This window comes from Peromyscus eremicus, chromosome 15, assembly GCF_949786415.1.
Source record: "Peromyscus eremicus chromosome 15, PerEre_H2_v1, whole genome shotgun sequence".
In the NCBI taxonomy this organism is placed as follows: domain Eukaryota; kingdom Metazoa; phylum Chordata; class Mammalia; order Rodentia; family Cricetidae; genus Peromyscus; species Peromyscus eremicus.
This window is the reverse complement of record NC_081431.1, coordinates 10810915-10835350: the sequence shown is the minus strand read 5'-3', so window position 1 is coordinate 10835350 and position 24436 is coordinate 10810915. Positions and strand designations below refer to the sequence as shown.

General features: G+C 48.5%; 1 protein-coding gene across 1 annotated transcript; it reads right to left on the bottom strand.

Annotated features, from left to right (window-relative positions):
- Positions 1-178: 178 nt before the first annotated feature.
- On the bottom strand, positions 179-23920 carry Mtarc1 (mitochondrial amidoxime reducing component 1). The gene is made up of 7 exons (XM_059280977.1): positions 23509-23920; positions 18892-19065; positions 16147-16309; positions 13809-13949; positions 7673-7734; positions 7515-7586; positions 179-738 (listed from the first exon to the last, which is right to left on the bottom strand). Exons 1-7 carry the CDS (start codon positions 23739-23741, stop codon positions 612-614), a joined length of 972 nt encoding a protein of 323 aa, XP_059136960.1. The 5' UTR covers positions 23742-23920; the 3' UTR covers positions 179-611.
- Between the last annotated feature and the right edge of the window lie 516 nt (positions 23921-24436).

Sequence of the window (24436 nt, the reverse complement as noted above, 5' to 3'; positions counted from 1 at the left end):
CCTGACATTTTAGAGGCGTTCATTGAGTTAAAGGATCCATCAAGTCTTTACAGACACTTTCTACGGATTCAGGAGGATCTATGGAAAAATTAATCTCCCCAGTGCTTACTCTTTATTAAGCCTCTTCGAAAGCCAGCCCTGGGCTTGAGGAAAAAAGTAAAATGTCATCATTCCAACCTTACTTGGGAAAGTATTTAATTTTCATTGTATGCATGATGTCCAGGGGTAGCAAAACATTCTGGGACATTCTTCTGGCTTATACAGCCTTCCTCCTGTCTTCTTTCCTCTCCCCAAAGAAGGGTAGGGAGATGATGGACATCTGCTGCCTTGGCGAGAGAATGCAGAAGTAGAAAAATTACTCCATAATTATAAACAGAGCATTTTGATAATCCCTTCATTCTTCAAGAAACTCGATGGAGTCCTGCTAAATTTGCAAGACTGGATTTCTCTGCTTTGTGTGCTGGACCCAGGAAACACTGAGACAGAAGATCTGAAAGAGGAAAACTTGGAAATCATAGACTCAAAGAAAAGGCTGAAGAATCATTTCAAGTGATGTCAGTTTCGAAGATGTTTCTGAGAGACATCTGCTGTCCCAGAACATGGAGTTCCCATCACTGGCTCAGAAGGTACACAGGGTCTCCCACTCTGACTGTGCCTGGATTTTCCAGAGCAAAATACTGTCCAAAGAGGGGTAGCTTTCCATATATCGACTGTTGCGAAGGGTCACACAGGCGGTAACTGCAACAGGAGAAGACCTTGATGAGTCACGGCGAACGGGAAGAACTTGAACCCCGCTGGCTTTGTCAGGGCTGAAGCAGGTGTCCACCCACTCAGGCAGGCTGTGCCTAGAACCAGGGTCCAGTCAGACCTAAGAGCCCAGCACCCCCTGGGGAGGACCGGAGAGCCACAGGCCAGTTGGAAGCACCAAGGCATGGCCAAAAGTTACACCCTGATGGCTTTTCACTCTAGTGATGTTTCCTTTTCCAGCATCAAGAAATGAGGTGCTTGGGGCTGGAGAGGTGGCTCAGTGGTTAAGAGCACTCCTCTTTCAGAGGACTTTGGTTGGTTTCCCGGCACCCACACCAGGAGGCTTACAACTGCCTGTAACAGCTGGATCACACCAGCTCTGTGACCTAATTCTTCTGACTTTGTCAGCACTGCACACACATGACACATACAGACACACAAGCAGGCAAAGCACTCATACGCATAAAAACAAACAAACAAACAAATAAGCTTAAAATTTAAGAAAGATTTAAAATTTTTAAAAGAGAAAAAAGTTAGATATTCCATATGCCTGGACATGCCTATAATTTTTCTTTTCCCTCACAGCTCTTCCACGTACGTCACCTCATCCAATGTCCTGGACAGACTGTCACCCCCTCCTTTACGTCTTTCCCTTCCTCATCCCTGGCTGCCCAGATCAGAGGTCCTCGGAGAGTACCATTTGACTCTGCTCCCTTTTTTTCCACTCTGGCTGTTCCAATGTTGCTACCGACATGCCCACGCTACATTAGAAGTGGAATGTAGCAACTTCTTAGCCAACCTCTCTCCAGCTTTCAGTTTTCGTTCCCCCACACCAACTTAGTGTGGACACATTCTATGACTGTCATTTTTTTTCAAAGATTTGTTTATTTTTATGTGCACTGGTGTTCTGCCTGCATGTACGCCTATGTGAGGGTGTCAGGTTCCCTGGAACTAGAATTACAGACACTTGTGAGCTGCCATGTGGATGCTGAGAATTGAACCTGGGTCCTCTGGAAGAGCAACCAGTGCTCTTAACCCCTAAGCCATCTCTCCAGCCCCATGACTATCTTTTTTTAAAAAGAGATTTCTTTATTTTTATTTAGATGTACAAGCGTTTCTCTGTACGTGTATATGAGTGTCACATGTGTGCAGTGGCTGAGGAGGCCAAAAAAGCGTGTTGGCTCTCCTGAAGCTGGAGTTACCAGTGATTATGAGTGCCCCATGTGGGTGTCACGAACTGAACCCAGGTCCTCTGGAAGAGCAGCTAGTGCTTTTCATCACTGAGAAATCTCTCCAGCCCCATGCTGTCTTAACTTCACACTGATCTTATCATTCTTCAACTAGGAAACCCTCTGTCTTTGGCTCCCCAGTGTGTAAGGAATAACACTGTCCTTCCCCGCATGGTGTACAATGCCTCCTGCCTGGCCATGGCCAGATTTCTCAAACCTTTCTCTCCTGCTACTTATGGCACCCATACAACACTGCAGGATAACCCACTGTGCTTTACCTGGCTTGGTGACTCCCTAACTATCCCTCCTCCCCTTCCCCAAGCAGCAGGATCCCACCCTTTCCTCCAGGCCCAACCTGTCCCAGGGAAGAAGGCCACAGTCCCACAAGCCAGCGGCAATTTCCTGTTTCTTGATTTCTCTGCCCTTGCCACTTTTTGTCCTACAGGTTCAGGTCACACATCTGTCTGTTCTATGGGACAGAGTGACCCTGGGGAACTGAAAGTGTCCAATTCCCTTGTCCCGCTTACACCTAGTCCTGGGCCTCATCAGTCACCCCTGGCCCCACACTTGCTTGTTGAATGGACAAGAGTATTGGTAAGTGACATTCTTAAAGACAGTATGAGCTAGATGTGGTCATTCAGCACTCCGGAGACTGAGGCAGGAGGAGGAAGGCAAGGTCAAAGTCAACCTGACTACAAAGTGAGACCTTGGGGGTGGGTGGGTAGGAAATTCGCCTTTGCCAGGCAGAAAACTCAAGAAGCCCTGAGCCAATGCGGAAATACCACGCTAAGAGCCCGCCTCCATCAGGGGAGCTTGATTCCGCTTCTCACTTAAGCTAACTCCAATTCTACAACACTCTTCTGTTTAAAACATTAATATTGAAAGCATTGATTTTGTTCTACTTCACCTTTAAAACAACACACTGTAAAAAACGTGGTTCTAACTACTCTTCAAAACAGAAATGGCCGCTGAGAACAGAGACCCAGACCAGACCCCACATGTGTGGGGTGGGGTGGCCACAGGCAGAAGGTACAGCCTAGGACAGGCTTGATCTCACGGCCCTCCTACCTCCGCCTCTTCAGAGTATCTTTCTGGTGTGTGCTACCACAACCAACAGAGATCTAAATGTTCTGCTGAGAAAGTAGACCTGAGGCAAGATCTCCTGTGGTCCAGATGGGCCAGGAGCTGACTGAGGCTGGGAGACCGTGGCACTCATGAGCTCTGCTGCTGCCATAACGGGCCTGTGTGACACTGTCCCGGCTTAGGAGGTGCTGCGGAAGGAAATGGAGGTCCTTTGGTATGCCAGGCTAGCACCCCAGCCCCTGAGCTACCGCACCAGAATATATAAATGTGTGAAATTGTCAGAGAATAAATTAAAAACAATAACTAATAAAGAAGCAAAAGCTGAACCTGTCTCCTCTGGAGCCCCCAACCCCTCCCCAGCTTGTGGGGTGACAGTATGTCTCCCGTTTGCTGCTATAGTCCCGCTATGGGACCTGGTACACTGCAGCCATTCAAGAGAGGAGCGGATGGATGGATGGACGGACGGACAGATGGATAGACAGATAGATGGATGAATGGTTGGATGGACGGACAGACAGATGGACAGATGGATGGACGGACGGACGGATGGATGGATGAACAGACGGACGGATAGATGGGTGGGTGGACAGACGGATGGATGGATGGATGGATGGATGGATGGATGGATGGATGGATGGATGGATGGATGGATGGATGGATAAAGCTGCTATTTTGGGCTATCTCAGCTTGCCTAGCGTGCTTCCTCATGGTATAGCTTGCAGTAGCCTTGGACCGTGAGCCCAGGCATCTCTTTTTACTTGCCTCTCCCTTGGTCACCATGTGATGAAAGAGGTTTTGGGGATGGGGAAGGGAGGAGATAGCAATCATTTTTGTGGCTTGGCATATTTTGTTCCTAGGCTCTACACTGTGGGGCTGTGTGATCTACCTATCTCAGGGAAGTCCTGTACCTCTCGCATACTTGCATATGCACCAAGCACTTCCCACATAACTTCAACCCCTGCTACCAAGCCTTGATAGGAGTGTGTGACTCACCTATACAGGTAAGTCTCAGAGCCCAAACCTATGTGCCCAGGACCCTGTATCCAAATGCTAATCTGATACCAAAGCCCAGTCCGAGGATCAGGATTTCAAAGGTATCTCATCCTCTAACAAGGATGCTGCCACTCCTCATATTTACATCTTCCTAAGCAACCCTCCTCCCCAGGCCTGGTAAGAATCCAGAGATTCAACAATCACTCATCTACCCTTAGCCTGGCCAGTTCCTGATTGCCAGGTGAGAGAGACAAAGTGAAGTCAACAGCGGCCCCTGGTGGACATAATTAGGCATTGCAAGAGGTGTATTCCAAGCCTTTTCCTTCGATCTTGACTGATGAATGGATCTTCTCTGACTTTATCTATATATCTATATCTACATCTAAATCTACATATATATACTCTACCTATGTATTTATATCTATAATCTTTCTCCCTCTCTATATAAATACATGTGCAACCTCTGTTGGCATTAACAAATTAAAGTAAGATAAGACCTTACTTTCTAGCTCAGAATGACCTGGGACTATGTAGACTATGTAGACCAGGTTAGCCTCCAACTTATGGCAATCCTTCTGCCTCAACCTCCAAAGTACTGAGACTACTAATGTCAGCGACCACACTGAGCAATAAATTATATTTCAAAGAACATTTCTCCAGGTATTTCATTTCAATGCATATAGAACATGCAATTACTCTGATATGCAAGAGGTCTTAAAACATGTTTTTTAACCTAAACAGAGGTCTCAAAGGACTGGACATTGTAGCTCAGTGGTGCAGCTTCTGTCTTGAGGCTTGAGGCTCTAAGCTCCATTCCAGCACTCAAAAAAAAAAAAAATCAAACAACTCCTCCAACTAGACATCTCCATCCTTACATGGCAGTGTGAACGGAAACATTTTGTCATCTATAAAGTGCTGTGCACTAGTGAGGAGCAGGGGTGAGTCACACTGTCCTGTTTCCTCACATCAGTGACCAGGCAGGGCTACAGGCAAGGTCTCTCTCTGTTCAGTCCCCAGGTGGAGATCACAAAGCCATGGGCAGTCCTATGTCCATCCCACTTCTGAGACCTCCTAGTCTATCTCCATGGCTGGGTTCTGAGGTGAGCATCATTGTGACAGCTCCCTGGGGGGTGACACACAGACACTGCCTCCACCCCTGACAACCGACGGGGATAGATTAGGTGTCATCAAAAGAAGTCAGCCTCAAGAACGGAGAGTTCTTCTGGCTTCTCCTGCTCTCAAAAGCGTCCAATTGATACAGCAAGCTGTCAACGACCGGGTGTGCTGGGGCCTGTGGTCAGGACCTGATCCCCTATTGAAGATGATACAAGTTGCTTTATTTCAGTTATGAGAAGTCCTATAAATTCAGTTCTTACAAATATAGAAACTGAGGCCTCAAGATCCTAAGCATGCTGAAATGGAACTCTTGTAACAGAGTGCTTGCCTATCATGCCCAAGATCCTGAGTTCCATTCCCCTAAAAAACAAAGCGCCCACTTCAGCCAGTCCTTTAAGAAAGAGCAGAGTGGGGCTGAGAGATGGCTCAGAGGTTAAGAGTACTGACTGCTCTTCTAGAGGAATTCCCAGCACCCACGTGACAGGCTACAACTGTCTGTAACTCCAGTTCCAGGGGACCCAACACCTATGGCAAAACACCAATGCACATTAAATAAAAATTTAAAAAAAAAAAAAAAAAGAAAGAGCGGAGTGATTCCATTCTCCTTCTTTCCCATGAGCAGACGACAAGCCTCCCCATGCTTGTCCTAACCAGACAATGCTGGAATAATTCCCTGTGGTAGGGGTCTTGCTTTGTCCAGCTGGGCTCTGACCATATAGAAGCAAGGCCAGGCAGGTGGGTGAGAGGTCAGCCTCTCCGCCCTGCACTTTCAGTGCAAAGCAGCAGCAACCCGAGGGTACCAGCGATACCCAGAGATGCCGTGGAAGGGGCTGTGTGCTCTGCCTGTGATTTATACCCTGCAGCGGGGCCTCTCCCTGTCCGATTTATGACCACCTGTCCCGGGAAGAACATAAATCACTATACTCACAGCATTTTAAATCTCAGGGAGAGCTAGAAGACACCTCGGCTGCCTGTACTGTCTTCCTGGGTATTAAAAGCAGTTAAGGCAGGATAGCTGGGCTGTAAGAAGCCTGCAGAAGATCAGGCGGTGAGTATGGGCTCCTGTGATTCCTGCTTCCTGCCCTTACCCTGTGTTTGGCGCCCATTATTCTCTTTCTACAAACATAGCCTCCCAAGAGAGGGGCTCTGACAATACAGAGAACCTGCCCCAAGGCTTTGAGGAGTCTGTTCTCCAAGCACCAGAGCCTTTCACAGTCAGAGGGAAAGGAAATCGGAGACCAGGGAGTGTGCGAGGGAGAGATCAAGAAATGCAGGGTGACAACCAGTTCCCGAGTGGTTTGTCTGATGCACACAGAGACTTACCCAGTTTTACCCCATTTCTTTTATTTTATGAGGACCAGAGCTATGTCTGGTGGTACAAGCCTATAGTCCAAGCTACTCGGGAGTCCGAGACAGAAGAACCACAAGTTCAAGGATTACCAAGGCTACAAAGTGAGCTCAAAGCCAACCTGGATGACTTAGTGAGACCCTGCCTCAGACTAGAAAGTAAGAGCTCCTTAAGAGCACTTGCTGCCCTTGCAGAGGGCCCTGGTTCAGTTCCCAGCACCCACATGGTGGCTCACAGCTGTCTGTAGCTAGAGTTCCAGAGGATCTGACATCCTCTTCTGACCTATGTGGACATCATACACACACACACACACACACACACACACACACACACACACACGCTGCACACAAACACATGTAGGCAAACACACACACACATAATAATAGTAATAATAATAATAGCAAAATTTAATAAGAAGTAAAAAAAAGATGGCTGGAGACAGAGCTCAATGGTAGAAGAGCTCACCTAGCATTCCCAAAGACCTGGATCCAGTCCCTAGAATCCTAAAGCAGAACAGCCCGGGCCTGGCAGAAGGGGACGTGCTGACGTCACAGTGTTGCAATGGCCGGTCTCTTTCTGCCGCCCAGCCTGCCTTTCTCTTTGCTCTATTCCCTTGGTTCCATGGAAAATAAAAACACTAGACTCTCCAGTGCTCGAATGTTGACTAGATGGGAACGAGAGCTGCAGCGCGTCACTACCTCTGGCCCAAAGCCTGCTCCTCTGCAGTACCTGCCTTACATAGAGACATTCCCCACAGCATCTTACAGGAGTCCCCTTTACTCTCTGGAGATACTTTCCAAGACCTCCACTGGGAAGTGCAAACCAATAAGCAGTATGGCACCCTGGACATACTGGTTTTCTACTCAGTGGCCAGGACTCCCCAAAGCTCCCACTCCACACGGGCGTGGTGTTTCCACAGGTCCCTTTTACAAACATTAATAAACATGGCCCCTGGGACAACTGAACCTCAGGATGAGACCCGGTCCGCCTGGTTCTACCTCTTCAGTGTTTCCAGAGGCTCCTTCCTGTCCATGACTCCTGTGTCCGGATCCACCGTTGTCAAAAGGCACCTGGACACAGATAAAGCATCACACAGGGAACAGAGCAGAGAGGCAGCCCTTGCCCCTCCCCCCACGGGAACAGGAAAGGGCCTCACCTGGTGCAAGCCATCACCCGTTTGAGTTCCACATCCCCAATGAGGAGCTCATTCCAAGAATCCTAGAGAGTAAAGAACAAGTTCCCGTGAGCACCTCTGGGCCCTCACCTGTGCAGCGACTTACGGGGAGTCACACCTAACGATGTCATTACATCAGAGGTCGTGGTCTTCACCTCAGTCTGGAGAGGTCAAGGGACACCCCACGCCTTTTGAATTTCCATTCTTCCTAAGCAATGTCAGGCCTCTCTCCTCTTTGAAAGCTTACCCAGGCATGACATCCTAGGTTGGATCCACAAAACTGTATAAACGGAGCATGATGTCACACACCTTCTAGCCTAGCACTTAGAAGGTAGAGGCAGGAGAACCAGAAGTTCTAGGCCAGCCTTGTTATATAGCAAGTTTGAGGACAGCCTGGGATACACCAGGCCCTGCCTCGAAAACAAACGCCAAGTCGCTGTGTGACCTGGTGTTCTTATTTCCCATCCATCTCCCGTACAGCTCCAGTGTCCCAGCTCCCACAGGGACGACCTCTCAGGTGTTGGCCTGTGGGCAATGCTAGTGAAGACTGTGCCTCAAGGTCAAGCAAGTGAGTGGACTGAGCCCCTGCAGACTCTCAAGTTCAGTGAGAAACAGGGTATATACATGAAACACTGAAAAATAAAAGGATACTCTCTTTTTAAAAACCCAGGGCAAATGGGGTGGCACAGTGAGATAAAGTGCTGGCTGCCAGCTAGCCAACCTGAGTTGGGTCCTCGGGGAGAGGGAGAGAACCCACTCTAGTGAGTCGCCTGTAGCCACCACACATACACTGTGGTGCGCATGCATGTACACACACACACACACACACACACACACACACACACATCAATCAATCAATCATCAGTCAATCAATGTGATAATTGACTGTAAAAGTGAAAGACCACAGAAATAAATGAGGATAAGGGGGGGATGTGTTAAATGTGTACATAAAAATGTCACAGTGAAATCCATCATGTTGTACATAAAAGCACAATAGACTTCCAGGGAACCTAAGAAACACATTCTAACCCAGAGTGCTCTGTGTGGGTTGAAGTGCAGACGAGGATCCTAGGAATCCGGAGGAGCACGCCAGGCCAGCTTGGCTTAGGAAAAGCCTGTAGATTAGCCAAGTGGGCAGAAGGGGGAGGGGACCCCAGCCAGGGAGGAAGTCAAAAGGAAGGCCAGGCTGGCCTTAGTGTGCCTGAGATCCTTCATCCCCAACTCCAAAAAGAAAAAGAAAGAAGTCACCACTGAGAAGGCCAAAGGACATGGAAGGAGGTCAGAACTTCCCCCACAAGGGAGGAAGCGGAGCTGGTGGGGGCCGGAAGCAAGTATCTGAGGTGAGCAAGGTGTTGGTGTCAGCATCTTCCTAAGTGGTGGCCTTAATCCTGATGGTTCACATCGTTCTCCATATGGCTCCGGCATGGGTTTTGTTTGGCTCGGTTTCGTCTTTTATTTTTTTATATTTTTAGGCTTAATCATTTTAATTTATGTGCGTGAGTGTTTTGCCTGTGCGTGTGTGAGTATGCCATGTGTGTGCCTGATGCCCACGGAGGTCAGAAGAGGGCCTAGGATGCCTTGCCTTGGAACTGGAGTTAGGGATGGGTGTGAGGCACCATGTGGGTGCTGGGAACTGAGCCACGCTCCTCAGCAAGTGCTTTTTTACGGCTGAGCCAGCTCCCCAGACTCCTCGGCTTGGTTTTAAGTTAACATGGGTCCTTTCTCTATGTCACAGTAAGTTAGGAAACTGGGCACAGAAGACTCTAGTAACCACAGCCTGTCCTGTGAGCATGTCTCCAGCAGGGGCCACTGTGGTAATAAAACACATAAAAGGATAAAAGGAAGCTGAGGACCCTGGTCAGGGAATTAATTAGTTATGACTTAGAGAACTATTCCCAAAGCCTCTTCTAGGTGGGACAAAACTAGAAGGACTTTAAGACATAGACAACTAAGGCAGGGCCTGGAGACATGGCTCAGCGGTTAAGAGTGTGTACTGCTCCTGCAGAGGGCAAGCCTTCAGTACCCAGCACCCACTTCAGGGAGCTCACAACCACTATAAAGCCAGCTGTAGGGGATCTGACACTCTCTTCTGGCCTCCAGGGGCACCTGCATTTATGTGCATATACAACCTACACACCCCCACATATACATAATTAAAAATAAGTCTTTTTATTTAAAAGAAGATTGCCAAGTGTAACGGTATATCCCTTTGATCTCAGCACTCAGGATGGATTGCTCTGAATTTGAGACCATCCTGGTCTACAGAGTGAGTTCCAGTCTAGCCAGGGTTACATAGTGACATAGTGAGATGCTTCTCTCTCTCTCTCAAAAAGGGGGGGGGGGCGTTATAAAAAAGAAAATTAAGGTTAAAAAAAATTCCACCATCTGGAAAGAGCCTGTTTAGCAAAGGGAAGGAAGAGGAGAAAATCTCTTCCTACTGACCTCACACCGGGCCTGGGAAGGTGTTGACCCAGAGGAGTCCATGGGAGTCTTCCACTGGGACACACTGGCTGGAGGTAATGACTCTGAGATGGGCTCAGAGCCAGAAAGGTGTGGACAGAGCCGAGTCTGGCCTGGGTTTAGTTAACAGTGCGGCAGGTCCAGTTTGCTGTTTGGAGAGCTTTTATGGGAAACAAGAAAGTCAGCTGTGCCGTGATGGCAGAGGAGCGTTGATTGACTTGAGTGTTGGGGGGGGGGGGGGGCGCGGCTAAGGGCCTTTTAAAATTAATTACATATGTGGTTGACTTTAAATTTTATTGGTTATTTATTTTCGCATGTGTGTGTGAATGAGGGGGAAGGGATGTGTGTCCTGCCTCTACTCAAGTTCTGGGACCAAACTCCGGTTGTCATGTTTGTGTGGTAAATGCTTTCATGAGCTGAGCCAGCTCACAGGCTTAGCCTGGGTGTTTTTGAGAGACAGAGAGCCACTGAAGGCTACTGAGCAAGGCAGTCACATAGAAGAGTGTAAGAGCTCCCACAGGGCCCCTGGGAGCTTGTCCCTTGCCTCTCCAGGGTTCAAGAGGGAACACTGTGGTCCAGACATGATGATGTATCGGAGTCTGACCTAGCAGGTGGCCAAGAACTGAGAATCACAGGGCAAGTGCATGTGACTGGGCCTGGGAGGGGCAGGCCGAGGGAGGAGGCAGGAGCAAAGGTCCAGGGCTAAGCTCTGTGAAAGAGCCTTCTGCCCCAGGCAGAGGCTGGAACGTGAAAAGGACTCTGGGTAGGAGAAGAGCCTCAGGGCAGCCTGGGAGAATGGACCTTCTTTAGCAACAGAACTCAGCCCTTCAGAGGAAGCCCAGGACTGTGTGTACCTAAGGAGTGACAGGGGTAGTGACAGATTAGGCAATGCTGGGGGAGGGGGGGATGGTGCAGATCACTGAGAAGGGGGGAGGGAGGGAGAGAGAGTCACTGTATAAGGATGCATGCAGTTCACTCACTGCAGAGTCACTGTATAAGGGTGCAGGAAGTTCACTCACTGCAGAGTCACTGTATAAGGACGCATGCAGTTCACTCACTGCCCAGACACTCGTCATCTTCATAGGAATGCACATGTTTGGATCTGAGACTATGCAAGGAATGTTTTCTATAAAACACCAGAAGAGAGCTAGCTGGATGGCTCACTGGTAAAGACACTTGCCACCAAGTCTGAAGACCTGAGTTCAATTCCTGGGACCCACACAGCTGAAGGAGAGAACCAACTTCCACAAGTTGTCCCCTGACCTCCACATGTGCACTGTGGCATGTACACACAAAAAAAATAAACAAACAAACAAATAAATAAATACAATGTAAAAAATTATCAGGGGTGGATGTGTGGGAATGGCATTCCTAGATTGCTCTTTTCCCAGCATTCCTTGTCCACCTTCCATAAAAAAGCTGAAAGACAGAATTAGTTCCCCAAAATAAGGGGTTAGAATTCAGTCACTCAATCACGTGGCCTAAGTCTCTCCCTGGAATCCAAGGACACTGGAGAGGTAAGGGCCTCTTTCTTGTCTTCTCTGCCTCTCCCATTCTATACACAAAAGGCATGACCAGATATAAATTCCTATTGGAGGGCTGACATCTTCACTGGGTATCCACAGCTGGCCTCCATCACCAAGCCTCCACGCCAAGGCTTCTTAAAGGTTTTCCCAGGCACAACCACTTTTTATCTTTTTTTTCTTTTTTTTTTTTTTTTTTGAGACAGGGTTTCTCTGTGTAGCTTTGTGCCTTTCCTGGATCTCGCTTTTTAGACCAGGCTGGCCCTTGAACTCACAAAGATCCACCTGCCTCTGCCTCCTGAGTGCTGGGATTAAAGGCATGTGCCACCACTGCCCGGCCACAACCACTTTTTATATAAGAAATTTTTATGTGATCCTCAAGCATACAGACATACAAAATAGGTAATAAAACATTCATTGATAATAAATCATAACAACTATTTTAAAACAATTCTTCAGAGTACTTACCATTTATCAAAAACTAAAGTGATTATGAATATGTTTGTCTGAGCAAATATAATCCAAAGATATTCTAATTGGATATGTGCTGAGGAGTAAAGGTAAGAAAATATTGCCTTTCTTTTCTTTTTTTTTTTTTTTTTTTTTGGTTTTTTGAGACAAGGTTTCCCTGTGTAGCTTTTCACCTTTCCTGGATCTCGCTCTGTAGACCAGGCTGGCCTGGAACTCACAAAGATCCCACCTGCCTCTGCCTCCCAAGAGCTGGGATTAAAGGCGTGGGCCACCATGCATCACCATTAAAGGCATGGGCCACCACCACCCAGCTGCCTTTGTTTTCTTTAATAAAACTACTATGTTTCTAAAAGAGCAGAAACTTTGTATGCACAAGAAAAAAAACACCACAATTCATAGCAAATGGAAATCTCAAATCTGAGCCAAAGCATTCTTTGGCTTGTTATGTAGCATGATGGTACATACAATGCAAAATGCATGTCAGGTGTTCGCAACCAAGACTGCAGCAAAGTCACATGATACGATATGGGTCAGGACTGCCAGAAACAACAGACTCATTATGTGTTTCTGAGTTGTTGCATGTCATTACTATATTAGTTACTTTTCTGTTGCTCTGATAAAACATTCTGACTAAGGCAACATCTAGAAGAGTATATTTAGGTTTGTAGTTCCAGAAGCGAGAGTCTGTGCTGCCGAGTGATAGCACGGCAATTAGGGCAGAAAGCTGAGGGCTTGAACCATATGTACAAGCAGAGAGAGCAAACTGGGAACACCACAAGATCACACCCCCTAAACCTCCCCAAATAGTGCCACTAACTAGGGATCAACTGTTCAAATGCCCGAGACTATGGGGGACATTTCATTCAAAACACCGCTATTGCCACATTCCTCACAATCCTTACATTCAGTTCTGTCATGACCAGTGTCTGACTTCATGACCCATCAGACAGAGACAAAGTCAACATCCAAAGGCTGTTACAAAGACCCATCAGCTGCCAGGACCTCCCAGGACACTAGAACCAGCATCATAGTTCTTCGTGCTGAAGGCCAATGTGGTACACCTGAGGGCCCAAGGAAGGGAGCCCTGGAAGTGTTTGGGAACGCCATCATGCTGATAAGTACCCCACCCCCTACCCATCAGTCATGCTAAAAATGCTGGGCTTCTTCAAGGGAGTCAGCAACTAGGCAGAAACCAGGCAGGTGGGATGGGCAGCAGGACACAACCAACAACCTTGTTTGTCCCATGAGTGACACAGACCATGTAGTCCGTGCTGAGTCAACAGCCAATCTGCCGACTCAGGAGTCTCCCTGTAAGCCTCAGACCTCTGCCTCGCCTGTGTGCATCTTCTACACATTAGCGTTCATTTCTTAGGTGGGTGCTCAACACCTAAGAAGAATAGAATATGGTGCAGCACAGAGACAATGAACAACTCACTTCTAACAGTAGTCTAATCCAGCATTAGTAACACTTATGCTTTTGTTGAGATGGGGTCTTGTGTAGCTCAGGCTAACCTTGAACTCATTATGTAACTGAGGCTGGCTTTGAACTCCCAGTCCTCCCGACTCTCTCTCCTGTGCTTGGATTACAGTGATGGATCTCCTGGAAATAACTGTTACACCTTCCATAAAAGAAAAAGAAAGAAGCTGTGCAGGCCAAATGTTACCTCTGCGTAAACGCCACATCCTGAAATGACAATGTTGGGCCTGAAGTTAGTCGCTTTCACCATCTTCTCCATCCTGGAGTTGAGATCTTCCAAGGATGCCTCAGAAAGGACCAAGAATGGGCTTGCATCTGAGTAGGCCACCTGACAAGGAAACAGATTTTGGGATACAATGTGGCCCAGAAATGCCTCATAAGGGGCACCATGGGTCTAGTCCCTGAAAATTCAGCCCCCCAACACACACCACACACCACACACACACACACACACACACACACACACACCCCTTTATAATTATTTTTCTAGTTCTTTACATAGAAATGTCACAGCAATTCAAAGCCTTAACTGGCCTTGCAGAACTGCATGGCATTAAGAAGGGGTTGGAAGCCGGGCGGTGGTGGCACACGCCTTTAATCCCAGCACTCGGGAGGCAGAGGCAGGCGGATCTCTGCGAGTTCAAGGCCAGCCTGGACTACCAAGTGAGTTCCAGGAAAGGCGCAAAGCTACACAGAGAAACCCTGTCTCGAAAAACCAAAAAAAAAAAAAAAAAGAAGGGGTTGGAGAGATGGCTCAACAGTTAAGAGCACTGGCTGTTCTTGCAGAGAACCAGGGTTCAATTCCCAGCACCCACATGGCAGCTCACAACCATCTGTACCCCCAGTCCTAGGGGATCTGATGCCATCTTCCGGCCTTCATAGGCACTACACATATGTGGTACACAGACATACATTCAGGTATACCACCCATACCTATAAAATCTTATTTTATTTTATAAACAGAACATGACCTCAGAGTCTGAGAGCTGTCACTAGACATGTTTCCTTAAAGACATCACCTGAGCATCCATTTCCTTAGTTTAACAAGGTGGTCAAGTTTGATGGTTTCATTACATTTGAGAAAATACCCACTAGTTCTCTAGGTGCCTATCTTTATGCAACCGTCAAATTAATGTGAAGTATGAATGTTGGCCCTCATTTTTTTAACACTAAAGTTGTCTAGCCCTACCAACCTACATCATGGTGAGTTCCTGCAGCCTTACACCTTGAAGAAACAACCTGACCATGTGACATCTGGGGCTCTCTACACCTGCTTCACATAGCTGCTTCACACACCTGCTCCACACACCTGCTCCATGCACCTGCTCCCCACACCTGCTTCACACACCTGCTCCACACATCTGCTTCACACACCTCTTCCATGCACCTGCTCCCCACATCTGCTTCACACACCTGCTCCACACACCTGCTCCATACATCTGCTCCACACACCTGTTCCATGCACCTGCTCCCCACACCTGCTTCACACACCTGCTCCACACACCTTCTCTAACCTGCACTTGTAATCTGACACGTAGTTGTAAGAAAGCTAGAAAATTTGGACCAAAAATGATACCATTGTAGAATAATCCTTCTGTACACTGTGGATATGTATTACTCTCGTTGGTTAATAAAAAGCTGACAGGCCAGTAGTCAGGCAGGAAGTACAGGCAGTACAGCCAGACACAGAGGACTCTGGGAGGAGGAAGGGTGGAGTCAGTGAGAAGCTAGCCAGCCAGCTGCAGAGGGAGCAGGACATGCTGGAGGACCGGTAAAGCCACAAGCCATGTGGCAGAATGTAGATGAATAGAAATAGGTTAATTTAAGTTGTAAGAACTAGTTAGTAATAAGCCTGAGCTATCAGCTGAGCATTTATAAGTAACATAAGTCTCAGTGTGGTAATTTGGAAGTGGCTGCTGGGATGGAAAATTCCACCTACAAAATAGTATTGTATTTCTATTGGACCCAGAATGCTTACATAAATAGGAAAGGAGATACTTCGGGGGAGTGGAGGCTCTCCCAAATCAAGAAAAAAGGAACCCCACCCCTGTACCCATCCTGGCAGGAATGAGTATATTCCCAAGAGACACTTGTGGCTCTCCCTTTGGCTATGAGACTATAGACACGACAGAGCCCAAGAAACTGGAATATTCCCAAGGAGAGAAAAAAAGGGCTGGGGCCACGGTGTCGGCCAGGGGTGGAGGCTTGTCTCTCAGTAAGAGATTGCACACATTTCCGACAACTTTCAGGAGAGACGAGAACCTGGATAATGGTGACGGGCAGGACCTATTATTTCTGCACACCTCTGGCCCTCTATTTAGAAGCCTGACTCATGAGGGCTGCCAGGGCCCAGGCTTTGAGCATGGCAAGCGCTTTCTTTCTGCCTACTGCTTGGAGTCTCTGGAGTCTGGAGGTTGCCACGAATACCACATCATTTAGCATATCAGCGATGTGTCACACTTGGGAAGACTCACACAACTCTCCTCTGCCCTCAGACCACACCGAGCCTCGCACAAGCCTCTGACCTGGTCCTTGGGCCGGAACTGAGCCCTTATCTGGTGAGAACTTCTGGGGCTCATGTGGGGCTCGAAGTGCACCAGGCTCACGGGCTGTGTCTTCAGGAAGCTGGTGATCCACTGAGCAGCCGCCTCTCCACAATCCCTGCCCTGCACCTCCAGACCATGTACTCTGCAGTGGGGGACAGGGAAACGGGCAAGGACAGTTCAGAGGCTCTGAGTAATGTAATACTGTATTCCTGGACGGATCAGAAAAGCTGCAATGGTCCACCTGGGACACGGCCAACATCCCTTCTCCATCGGCGGACCTTGCTTTAGTCCACGCCTGCCTCAGGACCACCGTAGACCCAAAGTGGAATTGAAAGTGCTGTTTCCAGCCTTGCTTTTCCCATTTGCAAAAGCCCCTGAAACATACCCGTGTCTCCCTACCTGAAGGGTGTGCTTGGAGGATGAAGGGAGATAATAGGTTTGACCTGTACTGAGTTTTCAGAAGAACATGAGCAGACCGGGGAGGCTTAGTTGGTACAAGGGTGAGGGCCCAAGTTCAAGCCCCAGAACTAAGCCTAACATCAGCCGAGAAGAGCCTTCAGCGAGGGATTGCCTAAATCAAGTTGGCATGTAGGAGACTGTCTCGACTGTTAGTTGCAGGAAGACTCAGCCCACTGTGTGTGTGTGGGGGGGGCATCATTTATTGCAGTAGTAGGATTTGAACCTAGGACTTTGTGCATGTTAAACAAGCACTCTACCACTGAGCCACATCTCCGTTCTTCTTTTTATCTTGTCTTCATTTTGTCAGGCAGGGTCCCACTGAGTTAGTTGTCCAGGCTTCTGTTGAAATTATGATCCTCCTGCCCAGCCTCCCTCCTGCTGGGATTACAGGCTGATGCCACCAGGCCTGACTGAGATGGATAGACTATGGGTTTCCTTGGACATTCATGTTTTTGTTGTTGTTGTTTTAAATTGTTGTAGTTTGTTTTTGTTATTTGGGTTTTGGGGGGTTTCTTTCCTTTATCTTTTCTTTCTTTCTTTCTTTCTTTTTTTTTTTTTTGAGACAGGGTTTCTCTGTGTAAAGCCTTGGCTATCTTGGAACTCATTCTGTAGTCCAGGCTGGCCTCAAGCTCAGAGATCCACCTGCCTCTGCCTCCCAAGTACTGAGATGAAAGGATGAAAGGTGTTTGCCACCATGCCCAACTCATATTACATATTAATTACAAATGCAGAAACAGGTTGGAGATTTAGCTCAGTGGTAGAGCGCTTGCCTAGCAAGCACAAGGCCCTGGGTTCGGTCCTCAGCTCCGGAAAGAAAAAAGAAAAATGCAGAAACAGTCAGGTGTAGTGGCACACGCCTTTAATCCCAACACTCAGGAGGCAGAGGCAGGTGGATCTCTGTGAGTTTGAGGCCAGCCTGGTCTGCAGAGTGAGTTCCAGGACAGCTAGAGCTGTTACACAGAGAAACCCTGTCTCAAAAAAAAAAAAAAATGCAGAAACAATAACAAAAGTATAATTAAGCCAAGTCATTGTCCCACAGTGGGAAAAAGGAAGTTCTAGCTGTGATTTCTTAGCCTCTAAGCTAGGTCCTGGAGCACCCGCCTTCCCGCAGCCCATCAGAGCTGAGGAGGTAGGCTTCTGTATGAGTTCCCCAGCAATGTCCGCCTCCCTCCAACCTCCACCTGAACGCAGGACACCTCTTCAGTGCAGGGACACACTTCCTACCTGCCGCTGTGCTTGGTCCTGGATTCTTGGGTGGAACTATTTTTCTCTTAGTTTCCTGTCGATATGTTTTTTGCCCCCATTGCTTTCTACCTTGGACTTATTAATTAACTAACTTATGTTTGAGTTGGGGTTCAAACCCAGAGCTTCGAGCATGCAAGGCCAGTGTTATACTACCAGGTCATATCCTCAGCCTGCCACATTGGGCTTTGGTGCTCCTTGTTCCTACACAAACTATTTCCTTATTTCTCCTCTCACGATGCAGAGAACTGAGTGCTGCGGGGGGAGGGGGTCATGTGCAATCAATGGCTCACTGTTGATAGTGTGCTTTCTGGAGACCCTCCATTGCACACACTTCCTAAAAATTCCAAGAGCATATAAACAATCTGGATTTCAATACAAATATATATCTTCAAACATGTATATATAGGACATGAATGTGAAGAGGGACTATGCATGGGAGGAAGAGGTCTAAAGGAAAGGAGGAGACAAAAAAAATCTCACGTTTCCTGTTATATGTAGAATCTAGATTTATCTATCTATCTATCTATCTATCTATCTATCTATCTATCCATCATCTACCTATATAAAGACAGGGTTTCATGTAGCCCAGGCTGGCCTTGAATCCACCACATAGCCAAGGATAACCTAAACTTCAGATCTTCCTGCCCCTACCTCTCCTGCTGGGATTACAGGTATGTACCACCATGTCTAGATAGCTATGTAGTATCAAGAGTAAATCCAGGGCTTTGTGTGTGGTAGGCAAATACCCTACCCCTGAGCTGCATCCCCGATCCTACATATACATATGTGATATGAAATATTGAGACAGTTATTTGCAGGGAAGAAGGAACCAATGGAGGGTACAGGACAAGGGAATACAGGGCTAATATGAGCAACATACCATGTGTGTTCGTAAAAACGTCACAATGAAACCCATCTATTATTTCATAAGCTAACTGTGGGTTTAAACAATGAAACGCTAAAGTAAAGAAAAATTGCGTGCATATTTGGTCCCCTGGGCCAGAGGCCTGCTCTACTCACCTGCACTGAAGTAGTGGGTTTGTGGTGGGGGGTGTGATGGGCAGCAGCAGGTCCTTTGTGTAGGCTGCACTGAGAGTCAGGGTGTCATTGTCGCAGGTCAGGGAAATCAGGACCAAGCGAGGTTCCTGTCGGGCAGTGACCATGTTCCCGTCTTCATTGACCACAAGCCAGAACCTGACAAAGCAAAACCAGCACAGGCCGCCTCAGCCATTACCAGAGTCACAGTTACCCACCTCATAGTTCCTCCCTGGAAGGAGGAAAGAAGCCTGGAGGGTGTGTGTGTGTGTGTGTGTGTGTGTGTGTGTGTGTGTGTGTGTCTACCTGTCTGTCTGTCTGTCTGTCTCTACTGAGCATTGCCTTGGCAACAAACAAGTCTGACACTGTGTGTTAATTTTAAAGGGGCGAATAACCACTCAAGAATTAATGCATAACAGGTGGAACATTTTGAATCAAAGATGTTAATTATACTTTGCTCCAGTTGCCAGGACTTTACCACGTTCATTAAACATGTCCCGAGAAGATGTTAAGAATCCACTTCACAGAAGGGCAGAGACTTGCCGGAAGCAGTGAACTCCCAGGAACAGAAAGATGGGGTTGTTCCTCAAGGAGTTTGCAGCCACAGAGCTCAGCTGAACAACAGGTGATGCCAATCCCATACACCAACCACTTTTACTTATTTTTAAATTGTATGGGTATGGGTGTTTGTGGGCATGTGTGTATGTGCACCACATGCACGCAGTGCCTGCAAAGGCCAGCAGGGGGCATAAGATAACCTGGAACTGGAGTTACCAGTGGTTGCCAGCCTCTGTATAAGGGCTGGTACCAAAACCCCGTCCACCTGCAAGAGCAGCAAGTGCTCTTAATTGCTGAGCCATCTCTCCAGCCCTGCCCACCACATGTTTAAATACTGGGTGCTGTGAATTCTGCAATTTGCTAAGAAGGTCTAGTGTCCATCTTTACCATACTTTTCTAGCCCACTATTCCCCGGGCTTAGAGATACTTCCTGAGAAAGTGATAACTGGAGACAGAAGAGCAGTCACTGTTTCCAGAGGAAGAACAGTGCATCCCCTCTCTGCTGGCTGCCAGTGGAGTGAAGACTTGGGGCCAGAAACTGAAGCAGAGGCTGCAGAGCAGAGCTACTTACTGGCTTGCTCCCCATCATTTACTCTCTCTCTCTGCCTTCTTAAACAACCCAGGACCACCAGGCCAGGGGTGGTGTTGCCTGCAGTGGGCTAGGCCATTCCACATCAATCATTAATCAAGAAAAATGTCCCACAGACTGGCCCATAAGGCCAATCTGATGAAGGAATGTTCTCAATTGAGGTTCCTTTTCCCAGAGATCTATCTCTAACTTGTGTCAAGTTGACAGAAAAAAATGATACAGAACACTATTTTACCATTTTATGTCTATGAATAATTGGGCATTCATATGATTGAAATTAAATGCATTATAGGAAGAGATATGTGCAGTAGAAAAAGCGAATATATGACCTATTATATCATCAATCAAGGTAGAGAGCCACCCTCATTTAACCCCTCGCTAACCGGGTCCTCCTTCTCTTGATCCCCAGCCTGGAACAATAATCAGGCTCCTTTAGTACTCTCACTCACGTGGCATTTTTTTTTTTTTTGAGATAGGTATGGTGGTTTGAAAGAAAATGGTCCCCAAAAGGAGTGGCACTATTAGGAGGTGTGGCCTTGTTAGAGTGGATGTGGCCTTATTGAAGGAAGTGTGTCACTGTGGAGGCGGGCTTTGAGGACTCACTTATGCTCAAGCCACACGCAGTATCTCAGATCACTTCTAGTTGCCTGAGAGTCAGGATGTAAGAGCTCTCAGCTCCCTCTCCAGCACCACGTCTACCTGCATGCTGCCATGCTCCCCACCATGACAATAGTGGATTAAATCCCTGAACTATGAGCCACCACAATTAAATGTTTTCCTTTATAAGAGTTGCCATGGTCATGGTGTCTCTTCACAACAACAGAAACCCTGACTAAGACAATAGGGTTTCCTTGTATAGCCCTGGTTGTCCTGGATCTCGCACTGTAGACCAGGCTGCCCTCAAACTCATAGAGATCCACCTGCCTCTGCCTCTGAGTGCTGGGATTAAAGGTGTGTGCCACCACCTGCTGGCTTCTGTCATTCTTGATTCTTCTAGAAGCTGAACTGTTGCTTTACTTCAAATAATGTTACCACCCTCTCTGGCAAGTCTGTGTGGGCCCTGGATTCCAGCTCTTTGCATAAGAGACCAAGAACCCGGGACAGACCCAGCCCAGATGTGGACCATGAGTAACATAACCCATGTGAAGTGGGGCGTCATGGCAGCAGTGCGTTCAGTCCCATGCGACCTTCACCGCTGTTTCCCAGACCTTCCATCTTTCCAAACTGCACTCACTGAGCAATGGCTCCCCACACCTGCCTCCTCCAGCCCCGGAGCCTCCACTCTGCTTTCTGTCTATGCTGGTCCCTCTGCCCTGCTCATTTAAATTAGCGTTCTGTTTCCATTGTTCAGCCAGGTTATGGCAGGCACTTGACCTCCACTCCTTTCCAAAGCTGGGTGACATTCCACCATCTGCACGAACCACATTTGACTTGCTCTCCGAATCCATTGGTGGACATTTGGGCCATGTCCACTTCTTACTTGCTGCTTTGCACAGTCAAGTTTCAATGTTGAAAAAAAAAAACATTCCCTTATACTCAAGCCTGTTCCGCACTCCTTCTGGGAACACACCAGAGTGTGCCAGTCTTTAAGCCTGGGATTTATGCCCAGCTCTCTAGAATGCTGCACCGATTTACCTGGAAAGTGTCTAACCATTTTCTACTTTTCAGTGTAAGCTGCTGACCTCCTTTGCTAAAGAAAGTCTCCCTGAGTGCCCCCCAGATAGTCTCTGGGACTCTTCCTCTGTTTCCCAGCACTAGTCATAGTCCCCCGGTAAAGAAGCTGCTGGTTATTATTATTATTATTATTATTATTATTATTTTGGTTGATTGGTTGGATTTTGTTGTTGTTGTTTCTTTATTTTCTGCCTAAGTTCCCTGGGAGCTTGTGACAAAAGTGACGAGTTTGCCACCACAGCTGCCGTCCAAGTTCGAAACATGTTTTCTGAATCGATGCGGTAGTCAAATAGTCAAATGTCAATGCCCTTTGCCTCTGGGGCTGACAGAAACTAACGTCAATAAGTGAGACCCCACTCTACAAAGCGGGGAATATTTAGGATTCTTGACTGCCTGCAGCGGAGGTGAGCGACTCACTTTTAAACTTTGTTGGGAACGGCTTTGTCTGGGTGAAAGGAGGGAGCGAGCGTTTAGGGTGTTTTCAAGTGGGGTCTGGGTGAAAGGAGGGAGCGAGCGTTTAGGGTGTTTTCAAGTGGGGTCTGGGTGAAAGGAGGGAGCGAGCGTTTAGGGTGTTTTCAAGTGGGGTCTGGGTGAAAGGAGGGAGCGAGCGTTTAGGGTGTTTTCAAGTGGGGGTTGGAGAGCAGGGAGCCTGGCAACCAGCCAGATGGCCTTGGAGCAGAGGTCTCCAGTCTCCAGCCTCTAATGACCTTTGTTTCCGAGACAGGGAGAACTGCAAAGCACATGGTGATAAGGGTCACACAAGACAAGGTCCACACCATGAGGAGGAACCCACCGGCCCACAACCACCCACCAACCTTTTGTAAAAGCCGCCTCAAATCAGCCAAGGGACAAGAAGGGTTTGGGACAAGAATCTCCCTTTCTTCTCCCTGAGCCGGTCTATCAGCATGTCCACTGGGCTGACCTGGTCAGCTAATGGCTGGTGTTAGCTTTAGAGACCTGAGAGCGGAAGTTACAGCACCTGTCAGTCTGTGCCCCTTGCCGAAGGCGAGGCTCTGAGGATCCTAAAAGGGGGCCTTCCAGTAATGTTCAGAGCTGGTGGGAGGCTAGACCCAAGAGAGCAGAGGTGTCCTTCCCCGAAGCCTTGGAGTCCACACCGGTCACTCCTCAGCCAGACTTTTAATGGCTGTTTACAAAATCTCAGTGGTTAAAGACAGCACAAATCTCAGATTCATTGCCCCCCGCCGCGCCCCCCTTTCCCCCCCTCCGCCCCCCGCCCCGTGGAGCTTTTCTTTATCTGACAAGAGCCTGGGGGAAATAACACTTGCAGATTATTATTTTTAACTGCAAGAAAGTGTTCAACTGCTGCGAAAACGATGATCCGTGCCTAGGTGCCCCCTGCGCTCTAGGATCAATTGTCTTGGGTTCTCTATCGAGTTTAAAGTAAAAAGTTAAAAGTAAAATGACCAAGGGCCAGTCCCTTCCGGCTGCTGCGTAGGTGGAAGGAGTTTGAAGTTTCTGCTTGCGGATTGGCCGGCGTGGGGCACGTCTCATAAGGAACACAAGATTTTCTCCTGAAAGTAAGAAACCTGGAGACTTCAGAGTTCCGGGTCCGCGAGTTGGCTGGTGGAGGGTGAGGGTCACACACACACACACACACACACACACACACACACACACACACCCCACACCCGTTTCCGGGCACCCTTCCCTAGCTCCTGGTCCCTTGTCTGGGAAGGAAGGGCCCTGTGGGGAGACTCCTCCACCTCCCTGCACCCACACAGCCTAAGTTAACGGTGGCGCAAGCGCCGGGCCCCGCGTACCTGTCACGCAGGTGGCCACAGCGCAGTCCCATGGCCGTGCACTCGGCCTCGCACACCGACACCCCCTTGCAGGACTTGATCGGGTAGATCCAGAGCTGGGACACCGTCCCCACCTGCTGCAGCCGCTGGCGCGGCCGGGGACGCATGATACGCCAGGCCACGGTCCCCAGCGCCACCACGGCCAGTCCTATCGCGGTGACCCGGGTCAGAATCCAGGAGCCAGAGGCATCCATGGCCGGAGCGGGCCGGGCGGGCGCTGATACACCAGGTGGACTAAATGCGACTGTCCCCAGTGGCCTGGGCCTGGGCCTGAGCCCAAGGGCCGGTAGCTCCTGACCCTTCTCCGCCAATCCAAGTTGAGCATCTTCACTCGGCCTGGGCGGGAGGTGGTGGCTCAGCTGTGGAGGTTCTCACCCTTTGTCCCCACCTCCCTCCTGCCCTTTCTCCCTCCCTCCTTTCTCCCCCCATTCACTCAACCTGACCCTCCCCCTATGATCAATCAATGTAGGAAAACAGCTTATTTACGCGTTTGTAGGGTTGTTTATTTGACCTAAAACACACAACGTTTGCCTAAACATGGTGTGATTTTGAAATGAGAAATCAGGCTGCTGGGCAGCTGCCCCTCTGGGGACTGCGGGGAGCCAGCAGTTTGGCAGCGGAGGAGCTTCCAGCCGGCTGGGATCTGAAGGTGGAAAGATCTGACTAGGCCCTGAGGCTCTCCAGGGCCGGGCCAGGTCTGCCTCTCCACGCCTGGTGCCTCCCAGCTATCTGCACAGCCTGAGACCAGAACTAGCCCTGAGACAAGCCCCCAGGCTCTTTCCCTGCAGGTCCTGCAAGGTGAGCTCCGACACTTGTCACTGTCTTAAACAACAAAGCCAAGGCCAACAAGGTACCTTAGGCCCCTCAGGCTCCTGTTTGAAGTGTCAAG